The sequence below is a fragment of the Miscanthus floridulus genome, chromosome 2 (genome assembly GCF_019320115.1).
Source record: "Miscanthus floridulus cultivar M001 chromosome 2, ASM1932011v1, whole genome shotgun sequence".
Taxonomy (NCBI): domain Eukaryota; kingdom Viridiplantae; phylum Streptophyta; class Magnoliopsida; order Poales; family Poaceae; genus Miscanthus; species Miscanthus floridulus.
The window spans coordinates 23,095,610-23,114,954 of record NC_089581.1 but is presented as its reverse complement, the minus strand read 5'-3'; the positions used below and the strand labels follow the sequence as shown (position 1 = coordinate 23,114,954).

The following is a 19,345-nucleotide window of genomic DNA, read 5'->3' as shown; positions in this document are numbered from 1 at the left end:
ACTAAGGGGTTCCTCTTGCAATATGTCGGTTGTCAGTTAATTAGCTGAACATGTTCCCTCTTAAAAAAACAGGAAAGAAAAGCTGAACATGTATGATTGCGATGAACAAGAAAACTCCAGCGCGGCCACAGTTTGACCCTGTACAGATGTTCAGGTGCCATGCCATGGTGCAGCCACCACAGACTGAACCTATAAAAAGGGCAATTCAAACTCCTAGGAACTGACTTTAGATGGCTAATCGACAATCCCTCCTGGCTGGTACACACAATAGCCTTGCCTTGGCTCCATGAGTTCATGCCTTCATGGTGACGATGACGGCACGCGACGCACGCTGCTTGCTCCCCTGGCTTCTGCTTGTCAGTTGTCATGGCAGCTCTTAGTCTAGGACAGCGACTCGGCGGCAGAGGCAGCAGCGCGCGCGGGGCCGGCTGAGGAGACGCATCATGGCGCGTTCCATCCACGGCTGGAGGCGCGCTTGCATAACAATAAACAATGCACATGGCCGGTCTGCATAATACTGTCTTCACTTTGGCCTTTGGTTGTTTTTCTTCTTGTTCTTAAGATTCAGCAGTATCCATCAAGCTACGATCAACAACCATGCTCATAGTTTCTTTAGAAATTTGGTGTAGTCTGAAACTTCCTTTTGCTTTGGATATGCAATTTTTCAAGAGACCTACCTTTGGCTCGCCTTCAAATGATTTCAAAGGTCAGAACCAATGCTATCAGTCCTGCAAACAAATTCAGACCTACATGCATCAGCTTGAGTACAGAAATATGCATATATCTGTTCAGCTCAGTCCTAGATGCTAATCTGAATACTCTGAACATAACAATCTAATTCAAGTTTCCTGAACAAATCCTATCGAGGGCGTGGAGAGGGTTGTGGTTAAGCATTGATTTTGACCAAGTACTGACATCTCTGAACATTTGCAGCTCCTCTACAAGTGACATCTAGTACTACAGCAGACCATCATACCAAATCATGGCCAGTGTTAGATGCTAGTGGCCCTTTTGACGGATTACTGATTGGTACACCAGGAGCACGAGTGCACGACCATAATCAGAGTCCGTAGCCATGTACCAACACAAAACCACATTTGCAGTGAACAGCTTTGTTATTGAACTGAACATCTTCTCAGACAAAAGACCTCTGAACAATTGCCGCGGTAGCGTTGTGGAATCACCCTACTTTTCTCTACTCTACCTGCTCTCTGCTCAATTCTCATCAATCAGTCACGAAATAAAAACAAGGAGCCCAACTTTCAGAACAAGATTTTTTTTTTGAAGACAGAACGAGAAGTTTAGATACTACGTACATTGTTTGAATGCTATACCACCATCGAAGGCAGCACTTTGCCTTGTGACGATCTACCGGTGACAGGTTTTTTAAACTTTACTATATTCTGTACCAAAAATTAAAGAGATGTTCAATCGGTCACCAAACAGCTCCATTATTTAAAAGGGAAACGTAAGACAACGAGAAATGCATCGTTAGTCATCTCACTGGCTTTGCTTCGCCATACTTCATCAGTTATCTACACTAGATCATCCCATTTACGTGATGTTATTGCACCCAAGATCACTTCTCTTCCAGCGGCCAAAGCCACACCTGCAGATGTGTTCAGGGACTGGGCCCTTGTCCCCAGCAACCCAAGGATGCTCTGCTGCAGTCTGCTGGGTGATACGTTCCCCAGGATCTGCAAATCAATCACACAAGAAAACAAAGAAGGATGTCCATTAGAGCACATCTGGCACCAAAACTCTGATATATCAAAATCATATGAGGATACGATTTACTTAAAAAGAAAGGGAACCTTTGCAGAGAAGCCTTTGGAGCAAATCAGCAAGTTGGGGGTTCATGTCATCAGGTATTTGCACAGGATCATTGGTTATCTATTCGGTGGCAACGACTAAAGTGAGTTTCATGCATTCACCTTAAAATCAAAAGGAAATGAAGGAAACATTTTTGCACCTTATCATAAGTTTCCTGCTATGTATCTCCAAGAAATGGATAGTGCCCAGAAATCATACAATATAAAGTTACACCGACTGCCCAAGTATCAGATGCCCTACCACGGTATGCTGAACCTGCACTGAGGTAAAGAGAAAAACTTAACCATATTTAGTGAGTCTATATCTGGTAGCCCAACGAACATTTGAGTACTTCTAAATTAATGAAGAATAATCTAGGCTGTTGCAATTCAGTTTATTTGCGATTCTGCGATCATGTCCAGGATATCTTGCTACCCAAAAATCACGGTTCTATAAATTTAGTGATTGACAAATTTTATGTGCAGCATTTTTCTTGATTGAAATATTAGTGAGTCTATAAATTTTAGTTGTACCTTGACAACACTCTGGAGCAGTGAAAACAGGAGTACCAGGAGATCTCCAAAGCATATCATCATCATCCTACATTGTAACTTTGTAAGTATCACCATATCATTTTTTAAGTAAAACACCAAGACAAAAAATTCGATAATCCAGAGGTATTCGCCACAAAAGCAAACACATACTTCAAAAAGATCAAGTGGATTTACTTGTGTTTAAGAAATGAAACAATATAAAATAAAAGTGGAACTACTGAGCAACAAAAATACTTCCAAAAGAATGAGGAAGCATCTTGGTTGTCAACTCAAGTTATCTTTAAAATCCTCAAAAAGACAGAAAGGGAAGATTATCTTTAAAAGTGAAACTTTGAGAAACTTGGAACCTACAGAGCCAAGTTTCTTGATCAGAGTAAGAGCAATTAAGTGATAAAAATCATAATTTAGACAACTATTTTCAAGGATGAGTTCATTCAACTAAAAAAACATTTTTTCCTGACAAGAACAATAGAATTTCACTGAAATACACAAAGTTGCAGGATTATGGAAACACCTCAAAAACCTGGCTAACACTGAAATCTCCTATCTTCACATTGCCTGAGCTTGTAACCAAAGATTGTCTGGTTTGATATCACCATGAATAACATTCTGTGTATGAAAATGACAATTTCTGTCACATTCAAGCTAGGAAACATGCGGCATAGTGCAAACTGCATAACATAAAAAAACAACCAATCATGAGCACATGGTTACTGGCACATGTAAATAAGTTAAAAAATGGGAGAAAAGAAACATTAGATGGGAGTCTGGGAACTGTGGGATTTACTTTTCTAGGCAAGCATGATCTATCATGCACAGCAGTGATGAATAAACTAAATAAGAATTTTAGCATTGTTGTGAATCGTCGTTCGCATTGGATCTACTGTGCAGGGGATCGCCAGGTGGTGTAACTTCAATTAGGGTATTAGGGTATTACATTGAAATGAGAGAAAAGAAGAGTTGAGAGATATCGCCAACGATTTCAGAGACTGGAGAGATTATTTCTTGCTTACTTTTATGGAGGATTTGGTCAGACCGGGTCCATCTCTATCTATCGTTATCTTTAACTTCCCAGCCCCTAGTAGAAACTAAAATGGACTCAATATAACAATACTTAACCTTCCTAATCATCTCCCTAAGTCCTAAGCAAAACCAACCTCAACTGTTGCCATATACCACAGACATGGCATTCCCTCAACTATAATGCCTAAACTAATCTGTTGAATGAACCACATTGTTCACCATGTAATATCTAGAAGCATGTTGCTCCAGCCAGCACCCTCTGTAGCAGCTGCTGCTTGTGTCACATACTGCTGCCAGGGTGCAAGCACACAAGAAGCAAATAAACAATCTGCTTGACAGATAGACTGATATTAATGCTTACAGCTTTATACAACAACAAAAAACCAAGTTTGATGCATACCACCATCTTAAATGTCAACTGTGCTTTGCCTAGTCCTTGAGTGAGGACACCATCATATTTTTAGATAAATCCAACGACTACCCAAAAACCAAACGAATAGCAGGCAATTGGCTGTGCTCAAACTTATGGAAGCTGAAATCTCAAGTTCAAGCCTACATATCCAGGACTTAAGTGTATTTATTTATGTCCAGTAGGCAGTGGCTTGCAGAAATCCATTGATCTTCCACAAATCATGAAATGACCATGTGTTACAAAACCAAACCAGTATTTTCCAATGCACTGAAATACTGATTATAAAGCTAAAACAAGATCGGCAAAATACAGTTCAGCCGCAAGCATGGGCTTCAGTTCACGGCCTTTACAAATACAAAAGGAAAAAGGAAGAGGGGGGCATTTGTAGAAGAGGAAATACAAATGATTTTCCAAAAAAATTGGCACCCTAGAAAATTGTTTTCAACAAGATATACCTCAGCTTATCTACCATTGGTTTTCTAAATTGTAAAGTATAACATGGCACAGTATTCACCCAATATACAAGGTAACGGAAACAAATAAAAGACTTAAATCTTACATGAGAATGAAGATACTGAAGACCTGATACTATGTCTCGCACATAATTTCTTGCAGTAGCTTCCTCTAAACCATTATCACAAACAATTTTTCCTTCAACATACTCAAGAACTGGCAATCCAAATGGAGAATTGTAAATGACAACTGTGTAAAATATAGATAAAATTCAAAGAGTTAAATTCATAAAACACCAACTATTTGTGCCAAAGTGTCAAGGAACTACAACTTCTGGGACCAGTTTCACAAAACTGAAACCACTTGAGGCATCAGTTTCACAGGCAAACAATATTTTCCACAGGGCTCACATGTTAGCCGTGTAAGCTGTGTGGACCCACATGTTGATTTTTGTGGCTGACAAGTGGGCACAAGTAATTGTAGTTCCGCGAAACTAATCCAAGAAATTGTAGTTCCCTGACAGACACAAATAGCCAGGGGCGGAGCCAGCCCTGTTCAATGCTGTCACATGGACAGCAATGAATTTTTGTGATTTCCATTGTAATTTGAGGTTTACATATGAAGGTGACTCATAGTATAGTAGAGGTGACATTAATGTATTTTTAGGCTAGATCCGCCCCTAAATAGCTTTAGTTTTGTGAAACTAACTCAATTCAAAATGCCATGTTTAGCAATAAAATAAAATAAAAACATAATAATGAAAGCGTAATTACATACCCATGTAGAATTTATCTACGTTTGGGTCATCAATAACTTCAACAAGATTTACAATATTGGGATGATTTAACATTTTCATTATGGATACCTGTTTCCAATGTCCAATACAGAAAAAAGGGAGCAAGCAATTAGAAAGCGTACAAAACAAACAATGCAGTCAATTAAAATAATAAAGAGCATGGTACACTGCAGTGTGCTAACATAGGGCCAGTGACCATGCTTCTACATTTTGACAGGATATTTCGACTGATTTCTAGCAATGGCTCAACCTCTTCAATTTCCATATTGGTCATGGTTATCTATTTAACCTCTTGCAGTATCTCAAGACTAATAATGGATTTCGTGACTTAGAAACAGAAACGAAGCTACCATCCAGCATCTTCATGGTAGTTAGCGTGCTAGGAATTCGTCTGGCAAAAATCATATGGGCAGAACTAACAACGTTAGCGGGCGTATAATTTTCAAATAGACAAAAGATACATGAATTTTGTTCCACGCTCCAATGAATCAATTTCTCCTCAACGGTTAAATGGGTTTCTATTGCACAATGAGTGCAACGCTAATCAATAGCTGGGACAAAAAGATTCATGGTTAATCAGAAGGAAACCAATACTGCAAATATATGTTGTTCGTCACCATTAAATAAGCAAATGCATTCCTGATATGTGAGCAGGGTTGTTTCAGTTATGCTAAATGCCAAGGAGCAGGGTACCACCTAATTTGTTTTTCTTCAATCATAAAACAGTGGGTGCCCCACAACGAGATATCACACTGCAAAAGAAACTCTGTTCCAATCAATCTATCTAAATAATTGGACACTAATTCTTTTATCATATTCAAATATTGGAAATGATCAATTAGCATTTCAAATGGTTAGCATGTGTATTGAGTTTGTGACAGATCCTAGACAGAAAACATTTTCAAAACATGCAGAACAACTTTGGAAGAGAACTAAGTTATACATGCATGACAAAAAAAAAAAAGGAAAGAAGGTATTACATGGACAAAGAAGCTGACAAAGTTACTCACCTCCCGAAGAACATCTGTCATGGCGGTTTCTGATCGTACAACATGCACTTTCAGCATGTAAGGCTTATTCAAGACCTGAAAGAGAAGGGCAACAGCTAAAACTCCATCAGTTAGACATCAGCACATGTACCGAGGACATGTACAACTGTTAAAAATAACAGTGCCAAGCAAAGAAAACGAGACTATAGACTTGACAGCTGGTTACAAATTCAGTCTTGAAGCAAGCAAATTAGCTAGCAGCCAAAAACGTGCATAGGGTACACATATTAGACAGAAACAAGTATAATTAGTAACTATCATTATTCAATAAGAATACACAACGTTGAAAGCCTGTTTATCATGGAAGGGTTCATTAAAAGAAATATATGTTATCGACACGAGAGAGTAGCAGAAAGCAATACCTTCACTGCATATAGCTTCCCATCTTTTACGTTTCTGTATAGAACCTTTGGAAGCAGCAAAAAAAAAAAATAAAAAAAATTAGACATCTATCTGGAGAAATTAAATAATTATTAGCACATCCAATGTATCTTACCACTTTACCATAGCTCCCAGAACCAATCTTTTCCAAGTGAACATATTGATTGACCATCTTATTACAATTTTCATCCTAAACATGGCAAAAGGGAAAAGGTTATTGCAGTGTCCTACATGAAAGTTAAATGCTCTCATATAACTTGCTACCCTTCATTTAACATCCAAAAGCCAATATTAGAAACTGACAATAAACCCGGTCAGGCTCTTGGATCGTAGCCAGAGCAGTGAAACCCATGCTAAATTTAGTATTGGAATTACTTTCAAATGTCTCACATTTATCTTTAAGAGACCATATGTATATTGTAGTAAGATTTTGCTGGCAAGTAAAATAGGCTATTCCTATCATGCCATTGGAAGGATGGATTAAAATTATTTATTGTTTTAAAAATGACCGATTAATTGTTATCATTGAAAAAATGGAAAGAAGATGCATCAGTCATAACCCATAATTGGTGTTTAGCTTGCTTCCCTAGCATGAGAGGTCCCATGTTCAGAATCCCAAACCTTGGTGTGAAGGGTAGATTAAAAAAGATATCATTCCAGAAGGAAAGAAATTGATACGAGGCATATCTGGTACAGGTATTAGGCCTTTTGGTTTCTTCATGGAAGGCGTCATGTTGGAACGTCAGAAAAGGTGTGAAAAGTTTGATTCATGCATGGCTTAGGAACGACAAAATGTACAGTTCTCAGTTTGGAGCAAAAATGCATGTCCAGTCTATTTTTTTATAAGTACTGACAAGCATGAATAATAAGGATTACAAAAGGCAACTCATTTTTTCCGGAAGGGTACTGTGTGATCCTCAGCAGAAAGAACTTCCAATAAGTTGCTCCTTTGATGAAAAGGTAACCTTAAGCAAGGCCAAATGGTAAGAACATAAAAATTAATGGGTGGTGTTGGTTGCCTGAGATGAATGGGAAACCAACTTCTTCCGTGCATTCAGGAAACTCAAGCGCTCGGCTCCTTATGGTGTAGGCTAGCTTACAAGAAAATGGTGGGCAAGGCTAGGTAAAGCCTCAATAGACAGATCTTCAAATATGGAAAGATAGTTGGACAAAAAATATATTAAGAAAATGGTACCTCAGAGCGAAATACTTTATTAGCCTCTTTAACTGGGACCTCTCTACATGCAAAGCCACTTTGGGCTCTTGATTGTATGATATCTTCAGAACTCTTCAATGGAGGTCCAGTGTCACTTTCATCAAGGTAGTCGCTATCATCTCTATCGTAGAAGCTTTTATCAGGGTCGTCTCCATCGAGGAAGCTTGTATCAAGATTATTCCCATTGTAAAATCTTAAATCAGGATCATCTCCAGTATAGAAACTTCCATCAGGATCTTCAGCTGATTGATCTTCCAGCAAATCTTGAGATAACATGCCATCGGCATCTGGAGGCTGTCGTGCAGGCACACTGGGCTTCCTTAAAAAGCTAAAGCAGCCACAGCAGCCTATGTTGGTTAGATCTGCCATTCAGAACGTCTAGGCACCAGAAACCCTAGAACAAGAAAAAAAAAGTAACAACGTTACAAAAAAAAAAGCATCATCAGGATAAGGAAGTCATGGGCTTGTCTGCTGCATTCCTTTACGGTTACTGCAACACCACCAGACTGCAACAGATTCTAGAAATGAATAGACCACTGCAGAAGATTCAAAACTACATTTTGACAACAGACATACAGAAACTCGAATCACCAAATGGCATCCAATAGTTAGGTTTAAATTCGATCCTGTCAAAATACACAGGTCGGTCGAAGATTCTATCCCCCACACAGATTAACACCAACTGGAAGAGCCCAAACACAGTAAGCATCACTACGCACCATATGTACATTCTCTCGCTCAAATGCTGTATAAGCAATAGCAATACCAGCTACAGCAAACCGGCAAGCATCTCAGCAAAGACAGTCTCGATTACAAGAGTTCCAGGCGATTCTGCTGCAGCAAAATTGTCGAAATTGCACACATGATCACATCAGCCCCCTCTGTCGCGACCAACGCCCGCCCTACCACTACCCAATCCCGCACCCACTGACCTCGAGGGAGCGATAAATACGGGAGGGGACGGCGGCAGATCGGACGAACCTCGGCGTTACCGGAATGCGGAGGCGGGCCGGCGAAGGAGACTCGCGTCGCGTCTGCTCTGCCGGGGTCGGTTTTCTCCGAATGATTTTTTTACATGGTAGTTCTGTATATAGTAGTACAAATCAAAACGACTTCAATCCGTCATTACGGCAAAGCAAATGCCTCACTGACAACCAGGGCGCACACTCTCTAACGGCTCAGATGATCATGCCCCAGCATCGAACGGTCATGACCCCTCCCACCACCTCACCCCACCTCGAGGCTCGTCAGATCCCCTGCGCCGTGATCTAAAACACCTTCCTCTCCCGTCGTCCATTGCATTCTCCTCCCTCCCCCTCGCCCTTCCAGATCAACCACCACCTCCTCTCCTCCAGATCCACCACCACCTCCTCTCCGTTCCTCTCCGCAGCTACAGCTAGGGGGGAGCTCGGCTTAGCCGCCGACGTGGCCGGGCACGCCGGGTCGGGAGGATGCTGACCAAGTTCGAGACGAAGAGCAACCGGGTGAAGGGCCTGAGTTTCCACCCGCGTCGGCCATGGATCCTGGCGAGTCTCCACAGCGGGGTGATCCAGATGTGGGACTACCGCATGGGCACCCTCCTCGACCGCTTCGACGAGCACGACGGCCCGGTTCGCGGCGTCCACTTCCACGCCACCCAGCCGCTCTTCGTCTCCGGAGGTAATTTGCTAGATCCTTCCTCGTCTCGCCCGTCTGGTGCGCGCTTCGCATGTTTAGCTCATTTCTCTCTCGCGGATTGGAGGTGTTCCCGCGAGTTATGTGGATGTTTGATGGTTCTGCGATTCGTTGATTGTGTAATCGTGGGCGCTTGGACTAGACTGGTTTACAAGTTCGTTGATGAGATCGCGTTTGACGGGAAGTGCGGTGGTTAAGGATATATAATAGTTTGGTACGATGGGTTGGTCGAACTCGGATCTGGTGCTTGCTTCATCTGTGCTTACAATGATCTGTATGGTAAATAATTCCTTAGTGCTTGATTTTTCTTGTGGCTATAGTCAGTGGATTCTATGATCTTTGAAACATGAGGTAGAATACCTTCGTCACAAATCACAAAGGCATTCTCATTAGCGCGCACCGAGACAAAAACCACTGCTGTAATCGTGCTATCAATCATTGAATTCAGACTAATGAAACTAAGACATCCTTCGGCACATTACCATTGTTGCTTGTAAAACTTATTAATCTTCTAAGATTCTGGCTATTGTGATACGATGCAGGTGATGATTATAAGATTAAGGTCTGGAATTACAAGACACACCGCTGCCTCTTCACACTTCATGGGCACCTTGACTACATTCGCACTGTGCAATTCCACCATGAGTACCCATGGATTGTAAGTGCTAGTGACGATCAGACAATCCGGATCTGGAACTGGCAGTCACGCACCTGTGTGGCTGTGCTGACTGGGCATAACCATTACGTCATGTGTGCATCTTTCCATCCCAAAGAAGATCTGGTTGTATCTGCATCACTTGATCAGACTGTGCGTGTCTGGGATATCGGAGCTCTGAGGAAGAAGACAGTGTCACCTGCTGATGACATCCTCCGTCTCACCCAGATGAACACAGATCTTTTTGGAGGTGTTGATGCTGTAGTGAAATATGTCCTGGAAGGACATGACCGTGGGGTCAACTGGGCCTCATTTCATCCCACTTTGCCACTCATTGTTTCTGGAGCAGATGACCGGCAGGTGAAGCTATGGAGAATGAATGGTAATAGTCTTATTGCTCACTTTGCAATTTGCATGTCTTGTTTGTAGTTTTTGTGTAGCAAAATGATAACTATTCAAGTATATATGATTTGATGTTTCCACATGATAGAATTACCTAATAATATGCTTTTAATCGTGGATATTTTTTCGTTCTTTCTTTCTTTCTGTAATCTTTCCTTCACAGAACGTCATACCATTAGTAACTTGTTACTTTTGATTTATATTTAAAATATTACATGTAAAATGGCTCTTGGAGGTTAAGTTTAGCACACAATTTAGCTGCTCAATTAGTACCTAGCATATGTGAAAAAGAGTATACATTCTACAAGGAAATGTTTGAAATGCAATAATTTATATTTATTCTTTATGGACAGATACCAAGGCTTGGGAAGTTGATACTTTAAGGGGCCACATGAATAATGTGTCTTGCGTGATGTTCCATGCGAAGCAAGACATCATTGTGTCTAACTCCGAAGACAAAAGCATTCGCATTTGGGATGCCACAAAGAGAACTGGTATTCAGACATTTAGACGGGAGCATGACCGTTTCTGGATTCTTGCTGCTCACCCTGAAATGAACCTTCTTGCTGCTGGTCATGACAGTGGCATGATTGTGTTCAAATTAGAGAGGGAACGCCCGGCCTTCTGTGTTAGTGGTGACACTGTTTTCTTTGTGAAGGATCGGTTTCTCCGGTTCTTTGAATACTCTAGCCAGAAGGAAGTTCAAGTGGCTCCAATAAGAAGACCTGGATCAGTCAGCTTGAACCAGTCACCCAGGACGCTGTCCTACAGCCCAACTGAGAATGCTGTCTTGATTTGCTCTGATGCTGATGGGGGTTCATATGAACTCTACATTGTTCCCAAGGATTCTGCTGGCAGGTCTGATTACTTGCAAGAGGCAAAGAAAGGAGCTGGTGGTTCTGCTGTTTTTGTAGCGCGCAACAGGTTTGCAGTCCTTGAGAAGAGTAGCAATCAAGTTTTGGTGAAGAATCTTAAGAATGAAATTCTGAAGAAAAGCCCCCTTCCCATTGCAACTGATGCAATATATTATGCTGGGACCGGTAACCTGCTGTGCAAAGCTGAAGACAGGGTGACCATCTTTGATCTTCAGCAAAGGTTAGTTCTTGGTGAGCTCCAGACTCCTGCTGTCAAATATGTTGTTTGGTCCAGTGACATGGAATCCGTTGCACTGCTGAGCAAGCATGCAGTGGTTATAGCTAGCAAGAAGCTTGTCCACAGGTGCACACTGCATGAAACCATCCTTGTGAAAAGTGGTGCCTGGGATGAGAATGGCGTGTTCATTTACACTACACTGAACCATATGAAGTACTGTCTTCCCAATGGAGACAGTGGGATCATAAAAACCCTTGATGTTCCTATTTACATAACGAGGGTTGTTGGGAACAACATTTTCTGCTTAGATCGTGATGGAAAGAACAAGCTGATTGCAGTTGATGCATCGGAGTACATTTTCAAGCTCGCCCTTCTCAGGAAACGCTATGATCATGTTATGAGTATGATTAAGAACTCCCAGCTGTGTGGGCAGGCTGTGATTTCTTATTTACAACAGAAAGGTTTCCCAGAAGTTGCTCTACACTTTGTGAAGGATGAGAAGACCAGATTTAACCTAGCTCTCGAGAGTGGTAATATTCAAATTGCAGTTGCTTCTGCAAAGGAGATTGATGACAAGGATCACTGGTACAAGTTGGGAATTGAGGCCCTGAGGCAGGGAAATGTTGGTATAGTGGAATATGCTTACCAACGAACAAAGAATTTTGAGAGACTTGCTTTTCTGTATCTTATTACTGGTTACTTGGACAAGGTCGGCTTCATGTGCAAAATTGCTGGACAGAACAACAATTTGATGGGACAGTTCCACAATGCATTGTATCTTGGGGATGCCAAGAAGCGTGTTGAGATCTTGGAGAATGCTGGGCAGCTACCTCTTGCTTATGTTACCGCTGCCACTCATGGGCTCACAGAAATTGCTGAGAGGCTTGCTGCTGAATTAGGCGAGAATGTTCCTTCTCTGCCTGAAGGAAAAACCCACTCACTATTGATCCCCCCTGCACCTCTCACAGCGTGTGGTGATTGGCCATTGCTGAGGGTAATGCGCGGTATTTTCGAAGGTGGATTGGATGCTACTGGAAGGGCAGATCTTGAGGAAGACGATGAAGCTGCTGGTGCTGATTGGGGTGATGAAGACTTGGATATTGTTGATGCAAGTGAAGTGGTGGCCAATGGTGGTGATGGTTTTGATGTAGAAGAGGGTGAGCCAAATGAGGAGGATGGTGAGGAAGGTGGCTGGGACCTGGAAGATCTGGAACTTCCACCTGAAACTGAGACTCCAAAAGCTGTTGGCAATGCTCGCTCTGCTTTATTTGTCGCTCCTACACCAGGTATTCCTGTCAGCCAAATTTGGACTCAGAGATCTTCTCTGGCTGGGGAGCAAGCGGCTGCAGGGAACTTTGACACAGCAATGAGGTTGCTTAGCCGCCAGTTGGGTATCAAGAACTTTGTTCCACTGAAGCCCTTGTTTCTTGATCTGCACATGGGCAGTCATACATATCTGCGTGCGCTTGCCGCTGCTCCTGTTATATCAGTTGCAGTAGAGAAAGGTTGGAATGAGTCTGCAAGTCCTAACGTGAGGGGCCCTCCTGCACTTGTTTTCAGCTTCTCACAAATGGAAGATAGACTCAAGGCTGCCTACAAAGCCACAACTGAGGGCAAGTTCCCTGAAGCACTGAGACAGTTCCTTAGCATCTTGCATACCATTCCAGTTATTGTGGTGGATTCACGGAGAGAAGTTGATGAGGTAAAGGAATTAATTGAGATAGTGAGGGAGTATGTTCTTGGTCTGAGGATGGAACTCAAGAGAAAGGAATTGAGGGATGATGTGACCCGTCAACAGGAGTTGGCTGCTTACTTCACAAACTGCAAGCTTCAGAGAGTTCATATGAGGCTTGTGCTCGCTAGCGCTATGGCTCTTTGCTTCAAGCAGAAAAACTATGCAACTGCAGGACACTTTGCAAGGATGCTTCTTGAGAACAGCCCTCAGGAGGCCCAAGCAAAGAAGGCTCGACAGGTGCTGCAAGCTTGCCAGGACAAGAACGATTCTCACCAACTGAACTATGACTTCAGAAATCCATTCGTTGTTTGTGGCGCCACATATGTTCCTATCTATCGTGGCCAAAAGGATGTTTCCTGCCCATACTGTGCATCCCGATTTGTTCCTTCCATCGAAGGGCAGCTTTGTACCATATGTGAGCTTGCTGCGGTTGGGGCAGACGCTTCAGGCCTCCTCTGCTCTCCTACACAGTCGAGATAAGCAATGGTAGTTAGAGGTCCCCTATATTCTTTCTAGTGTCTTAAGTTCCAAGACTTTATCATATATTTTACCTGGGAGTTTACTGATTGTAAGGAATAAGTATTATACATGTTTTTATCGAGTTTTTTTCTTTTTTGTGTTTTGTTACCATAATTTTTGTTTGCCTAGAGGCTGCTGTCATCACCTGCGGTATGGTTTAGACTTTTGATCGACTTTGGAAGCTACGCTGGAAATTGATGTATGGGATGTTTCTTTCACTCTTTAAAATTCTTTTTTTGGATGTTTCTGCGTTGCTTTTAGTTTATAGTCTGGAGGTAATCTTTGCTCGGTAGGCGGGCTAATGTGCTTTATGTCAAAATACCTCAAGCCTGAAAGAGTTTACCAGTTAGAGTGCCAATCTCTCATCTCTTAGCATCACGTATTCTTCGCATTATCAGAAGGATTTGTTTGGCGGCCTGTTTTAATCCATCATACACAACAGGCATCAGGTAAACATCGTGGGGATATTACCTTCCATTTCATCAGGTAAACATCGTGGCGATATTACCTTCCATTTCTTCACTCGACGACGTTCACTGCTTTATGGAAAACTGAATCATACATCTGTTTTCCACATGATCGTGCATTCCAAAGATGGGTAAGATAGGTAGCAACACCAAACATTCCAAAGATGGGCAAGTTCGAGCGTTTCTCCACAATATATCGTCACAAGGATGTAGCTCCGCTCACTAGGACTTCTTTTCATCCGCAATGAAGCTTATACCACCACTTGGCCAGTAAGGCCTGATTCAAAAAAGATCAATCACCCCCTTCCCTACTTCATACTTTGTCTTAATCTTTAAGTTTGTGACTTGAACTATTTCAACATACAAAAGCAATAAAGCATAGTTTCAAGTTACTTTTAACTTTTAATCCAACAATGATTTGATACTTCGATTGGATGACTCATCATGCTTGATTAGTCCACCAGATCAACACAAATACTTGTTTCTTCACCTTGGCTATGTACCTCGGTTGCCAAATGATCGCTTATTCTTCACCTTCCCTGTTTCTCAAAGTCGTTTTCTTGTCATGTCTATGCTTGTACCAACAATAAGCCTTCATTTGAAATCCACTTCTTATTTTGATCAATACGAAATACGAAATCCATTATCAATGTTTTCGATTTAGTTGGCAAGCCATATATGCGAAACCAACTCGAATGCAACTAATTATGTATATTTTCTCTTTTGAGTGTCTTCATTAAGAAACCCAGGCTTTAATTTATATAGAAAAAAGAAAAGTAAAAAATGGCGCCATTTTGAGAAATGTGGGTGTTAAATAGATTGTTTAATAATGAGGGAAACTTTGGACTTCAAAGAAAATTTGGAACGCATGCAAAAATTAAGATCTCGATTTTTTTTTGTGACTTAAGATTTCGAAATCTGAAACACAGCGAAGACTCAGTTTTGGCAACAACCGTTTTCGGCCGCGTTGCCTGCATGCTGACAGATTGTGATCTCACGAGTCACGCCACTTCGTACTGAAGTCTATAGCACGGGCACGGAGCGCCGGAGCGGAGAGGAGAGAGGACCGCAATGTCGTCGAGCGGGAGATTCGATCCAGCAGTCCTCTCCGGCGCCGTCGCCGCCACCGCCATCGCAACCGCAGAGTCCAGGAGCGTGATAGGGGTCGAGACCCCAGGCCTGCAGAGCGTTCTCTCCTGGCGCAGTTCCGGCTCAATCTTCTCCGATGGCGCTGATCCCAAGAGAGGCGTTTTGCATCGGATGGAGCTCCGGACCAAGGAAGCCGCTTATGACTTCGCCGCGATCAGAGACCACCTCACCGCATGTGTTGAGATATTGGAGGAGGCGAAGGAAGAAATCGGCTTGTTCTATCAGATGCCGCCGCCGGAGATTGTCAGACACCGAGGTATGCCCTGGCCTCTCTCACATGCACCTACTTCGTGAATTTTGTATTTTGATCTTTCCGGAAATTGAATTGAATCCACGTTGTTTTTTTGGCCGATCCAGATCTTTTTGAGAGAATATGGGGATGGGAACGCTTCTTTCCTGTCTACAACCTGAGGTACCTTGAAGAATACTACCGACGAAATGCCAAAGCGATCCTCGCTCAACCGCAACCTATGTTATCCCTTGTTTCTCTAGTCTACCTGGTAACTCCATTTCCTCCTTACTAGATTAATTTTCCAGGTTTCCATGTTAGGTTAGGGGTTGTATCTCCTGATTGCTTCGCCAAGAATTATCAGCGATTTTGAACTGTTCCGTTGTTTGTTGCTTGCTTTCCAAGGGTCGCGAGAAGGTTGCCAGTTCTACGCAGTCTGATGCCACCAGTGGGCAACAGCATGCGGATTCTGCTGATGTCAATGACAACTTGGCTACTATTCTCGTCCATTTGGTAACTCCACCGCCTGCCAAGCCTTTGATTGAGGCTAGGCTAGGCTAGGTTTGCATTCATTGGTTCTTACAGTGAATTGATCTATCTTTTGTTTACTTTCCAAGTGTTGCGAAAAGGAGACCGAACTGGTATCTGAATGGAAGGAGCAGGGGTTAGATGATGCCTCTCCTGATATCAGGCTGAGCACCGCGATTCAGAAGCAAGTCATAAATCTTGTGCTGCCAAAAAAGAAGCGTATCATACCTCCTGTTATTGTACGTGTAGAAACAGCTTCGCATCAGTTTAGATTCAATGCACTTTATTTATCTGTTTACTCCACTTGCAGCTAGATTGCATCAATTGTATCATGAAGGAAGCTGAGTTGAGCCTTGTGTCGATGAGGAAGGGGACGCTTGCTGAAGACTGTGATGAAAACTTAAGCCATAACATTCGTTATGAGGTGTTTTGTCTCATTAAAAAGTATTGGCGTGCACATCCGTCCTCTGCTTCTGTTGCTACCTGTGCTGTCCTGTTGGTAAGTGTTGGTGCCAGACCAGAAATGATAGGTTTCATTTGTTGTATACGAGTATTTACTGTTTGATGGGTAACTTGGCTGCAAAAATTGCAAACAATAATTTGAAGGGAACCACAAAGGAAGCTGAACAGATGTGTGAGAAGAGGAGGCGAGATAGTCTCTTATTTGGAGAGCATACCTTGACTACAAGCATCCGCTCGCTGGCCTTAGGTATGTTGTCTGATGATATGGATGCATATGTGCTTAAGACAGCTACAAGTGAGGGCTTTTGCTATTGGGACTACGTTGATCCAGATGCAATAGACATGCCTGCCTGGTATGATGTATATATACTGATTGGTATATTTCATTATATGTGAGAGGAATAATTTATAATGTTGTGAGGAGTGAGAAGCATATCAGTAATATTTCCTCTATATACTCTCTCTAGGTGTGAAAGTGAACAGCGACATAGCAAGGCTCAAGATGCGGAACTGGGTAAAGTGCACGTCGATGGCTCTGATGAGTTAAGCAAGGAAAAGCATTCAACCAAAAACAAGGTACAGCAATAAACCAACACAAGTTGGCAGTTTGTTCTTATATTCTGATTCTTCTTTTGCTGACTTGAACTGTTTGCTGACTTGTACTGACTTGGGGGAAGATCTATTGTTGCAAGGGGAGTGGGTGGCGGCGGGTAAAAATTAGTGAGCACACGAAGATGCTAATAAATTGAATATGGACACTAACAGGCCCCAACAGATCCAAGAGAAATTTCAACATTAAGCTAGGATCTGTCCATCTTTGTATTTTTTTCGTTCATGATGCAATTACTTTGTTCTTTCTCTCTCGTTGCTTCTGTACAACCAAAGCTCCGGGTGTTCTATACAAGTCTTTTAGACTATCCACTGGTAGTAATAGATCATCAAACACTTTCGTGTTTGCAATCTCAGGTTGAAAAATGTTGTTGGTTGTGGTATGATTTAATCCTAACAGATTTGAGTAGCGCCCTGCTCTTGCAATTAATTTTGTGTTTGTTTGAATGTCCATGCGAGGTACATTTCCAGTTCCATTTTATATGCACTCGAGTTTTACAGATGCTGTTGGTTATGGTATGTTTTTTTTTTCCTAACAGATTTGAGCAGCATCCTGCTCTTGCACTTGTTTTTCTGTTCGTCTGAGGTGCTAAAAAATTCTATTAACTCAGTACTTGGTAATTTTACCTCCAATCTTTCAAGAAGTTGCCAGATTAACAACCTCGGATGCTTCACTAACCCAGCCGACCAGCCGTCCCAATATCAGATACTTCAATATTATGATACTTTCTCTGTATTACCACAATGTTTTTCAGAGTTGAATATCGTTGTACCCATATTTCCGTACTGGCATCCTAAATGGGTGATATATAGCTTCTTGGCACCTTGCCATGGACCGTAAAAAGGCTTTTTTGGTTCAAATTTCGTTGTTGTTCTTTTTTTTTCACATGTTGTAATACACCATTCCTAGTTCAATGATTAGACAAAGGAGCCAAACACCGCACAACCTACATATATTATGCTACTTTTCTCTCTAATGTTTTTTTTGATGGGTTATTAACATTTCAATCTCATTATTGTTGTCGAGTTCATAAACCCAGGGTCCCTCGTGGATCGGTTTCCCAACAAAGGCTCGGCCCAAGCAGACTGCGAGCAACTCATAGGCCGACCCAAGTATCCGGACAACAGGCCAGAAGGGCGATTCAATCACCGACCAGAAGGTCTGGCCGAGGAGGAGCGGCACCTGTTTTCTGACTCCGGCCCACCTCTCTGATTGGAGCGCTCGCTCCGACTACAGCCGCCTCCGGACGGCCTCTCCGACCGGAAGGCCTGGCCAGAGCACTACTTTCGACTCCGACCCCGCGTCTCCGACCGGGGTACGCAGAAGCCCAGCTCACCGCTCTTCTCCGACTGGCTTAAACCAGAGCCGACTGGGACCAACCGACCGGGGACGCCCACCTGGAAAGGACTAGGGAATGAACGGCGAAAGCAAGGCAAGGCGCTCAAGTCAAACCATGATACCAAGGACCATACCCTATACACCTGTTGGAACAGTACTTTGCAACTGCCCTGACACAAACAATATTGTAGGCGCCGACATTTTCATCTACAGTATTGTGGGCGCCATTAACTCATATATGGTTAGGCCCCCCGCATGCCTCTGGACATCGACAGTGTTGTGGGCGCCGAGATTTACCGTACCGAGTGAACATGGTGAAAACTCCTCACATGCATCTGGGTATCAACAATATGTGCATGTACCGACATCTGCCATACTAGAACAAAGACGACGTAACCTCCCACGTGCATCTGACATCCAACAGTGTTGTGGATGCTTACCATCATCCTGTACCCACCGGCGTGGGCAACAAGATTTAGAAGCATACGAAACTCTCTCCCTCTCACTTGTAAGGTCATCCCCTTCATCTATAAAAGGAGATGTGCTCTCTCCCAACATTCAAGTGATTTCAGATTCATTAGATCGATCAAGTTCACTAGCTCACAACCACAGAACCGCTAGGTTCGAACCTCAAGCACACGCTTGAACACTTAGCTCATAGTGGAGCTCCTGTCGCTCTCGGCCCTTCCGACCGGACCTCTTGTACACCTCATCTTTCTCCTTCTCATTTGTAACCCCACTGCAAACTTCGAGCACCTAGGCTCAGGAATAAAGTCACCGACCCAGACT

At 42.6% G+C, this 19,345-nt stretch overlaps 2 protein-coding genes and 1 pseudogene across 10 annotated transcripts; 2 read left to right on the top strand and 1 right to left on the bottom strand.

The window, feature by feature from the left end:
• Positions 1-1,260: 1,260 nt before the first annotated feature.
• Positions 1,261-8,769, bottom strand: LOC136538200 (serine/threonine-protein kinase GRIK1-like; annotated as a pseudogene).
• A 209-nt stretch (positions 8,770-8,978) lies between these two features.
• On the top strand, positions 8,979-13,887 carry LOC136519938 (coatomer subunit alpha-3-like). The gene is made up of 3 exons (XM_066513322.1): positions 8,979-9,355; positions 9,913-10,407; positions 10,781-13,887. The coding sequence occupies exons 1-3, from the start codon at positions 9,148-9,150 to the stop codon at positions 13,732-13,734; spliced, it is 3,657 nt and encodes a 1,218-aa protein (XP_066369419.1). The 5' UTR covers positions 8,979-9,147; the 3' UTR covers positions 13,735-13,887.
• A 1,390-nt stretch (positions 13,888-15,277) lies between these two features.
• On the top strand, positions 15,278-18,127 carry LOC136538199 (uncharacterized). Of its 9 annotated transcripts, none has more exons than XM_066530185.1 (8): positions 15,278-15,645; positions 15,747-15,889; positions 16,024-16,131; positions 16,236-16,385; positions 16,457-16,645; positions 16,753-16,961; positions 17,076-17,184; positions 17,757-18,127. In XM_066530185.1, exons 1-8 carry the CDS (start codon positions 15,312-15,314, stop codon positions 17,760-17,762), a joined length of 1,248 nt encoding a protein of 415 aa, XP_066386282.1. In that variant the 5' UTR covers positions 15,278-15,311; the 3' UTR covers positions 17,763-18,127. The 9 variants fall into 9 exon arrangements, with proteins under 9 accessions (XP_066386282.1, XP_066386277.1, XP_066386284.1 ...); XM_066530180.1 differs by having other exon boundaries at positions 17,689-18,127; XM_066530187.1 differs by having other exon boundaries at positions 16,753-16,984.
• The last annotated feature ends 1,218 nt before the right edge of the window (positions 18,128-19,345 follow it).

Bases quoted from the DNA above. Each gene is read 5' to 3' on its own strand.
- LOC136519938 (XM_066513322.1), top strand. From the start codon at position 9,148: ATGCTGACCAAGTTCGAGACGAAGAGCAACCGGGTGAAGGGCCTGAGT. The intron at 9,356-9,912 runs GTAATTTGCTAG...GATACGATGCAG, and splicing joins GCCGCTCTTCGTCTCCGGAG to GTGATGATTATAAGATTAAG. The intron at 10,408-10,780 runs GTAATAGTCTTA...CTTTATGGACAG, and splicing joins GAAGCTATGGAGAATGAATG to ATACCAAGGCTTGGGAAGTT.
- LOC136538199 (XM_066530180.1), top strand. From the start codon at position 15,312: ATGTCGTCGAGCGGGAGATTCGATCCAGCAGTCCTCTCCGGCGCCGTC. The intron at 15,646-15,746 runs GTATGCCCTGGC...TGGCCGATCCAG, and splicing joins GGAGATTGTCAGACACCGAG to ATCTTTTTGAGAGAATATGG. The intron at 16,386-16,456 runs GTACGTGTAGAA...CTCCACTTGCAG, and splicing joins GTATCATACCTCCTGTTATT to CTAGATTGCATCAATTGTAT.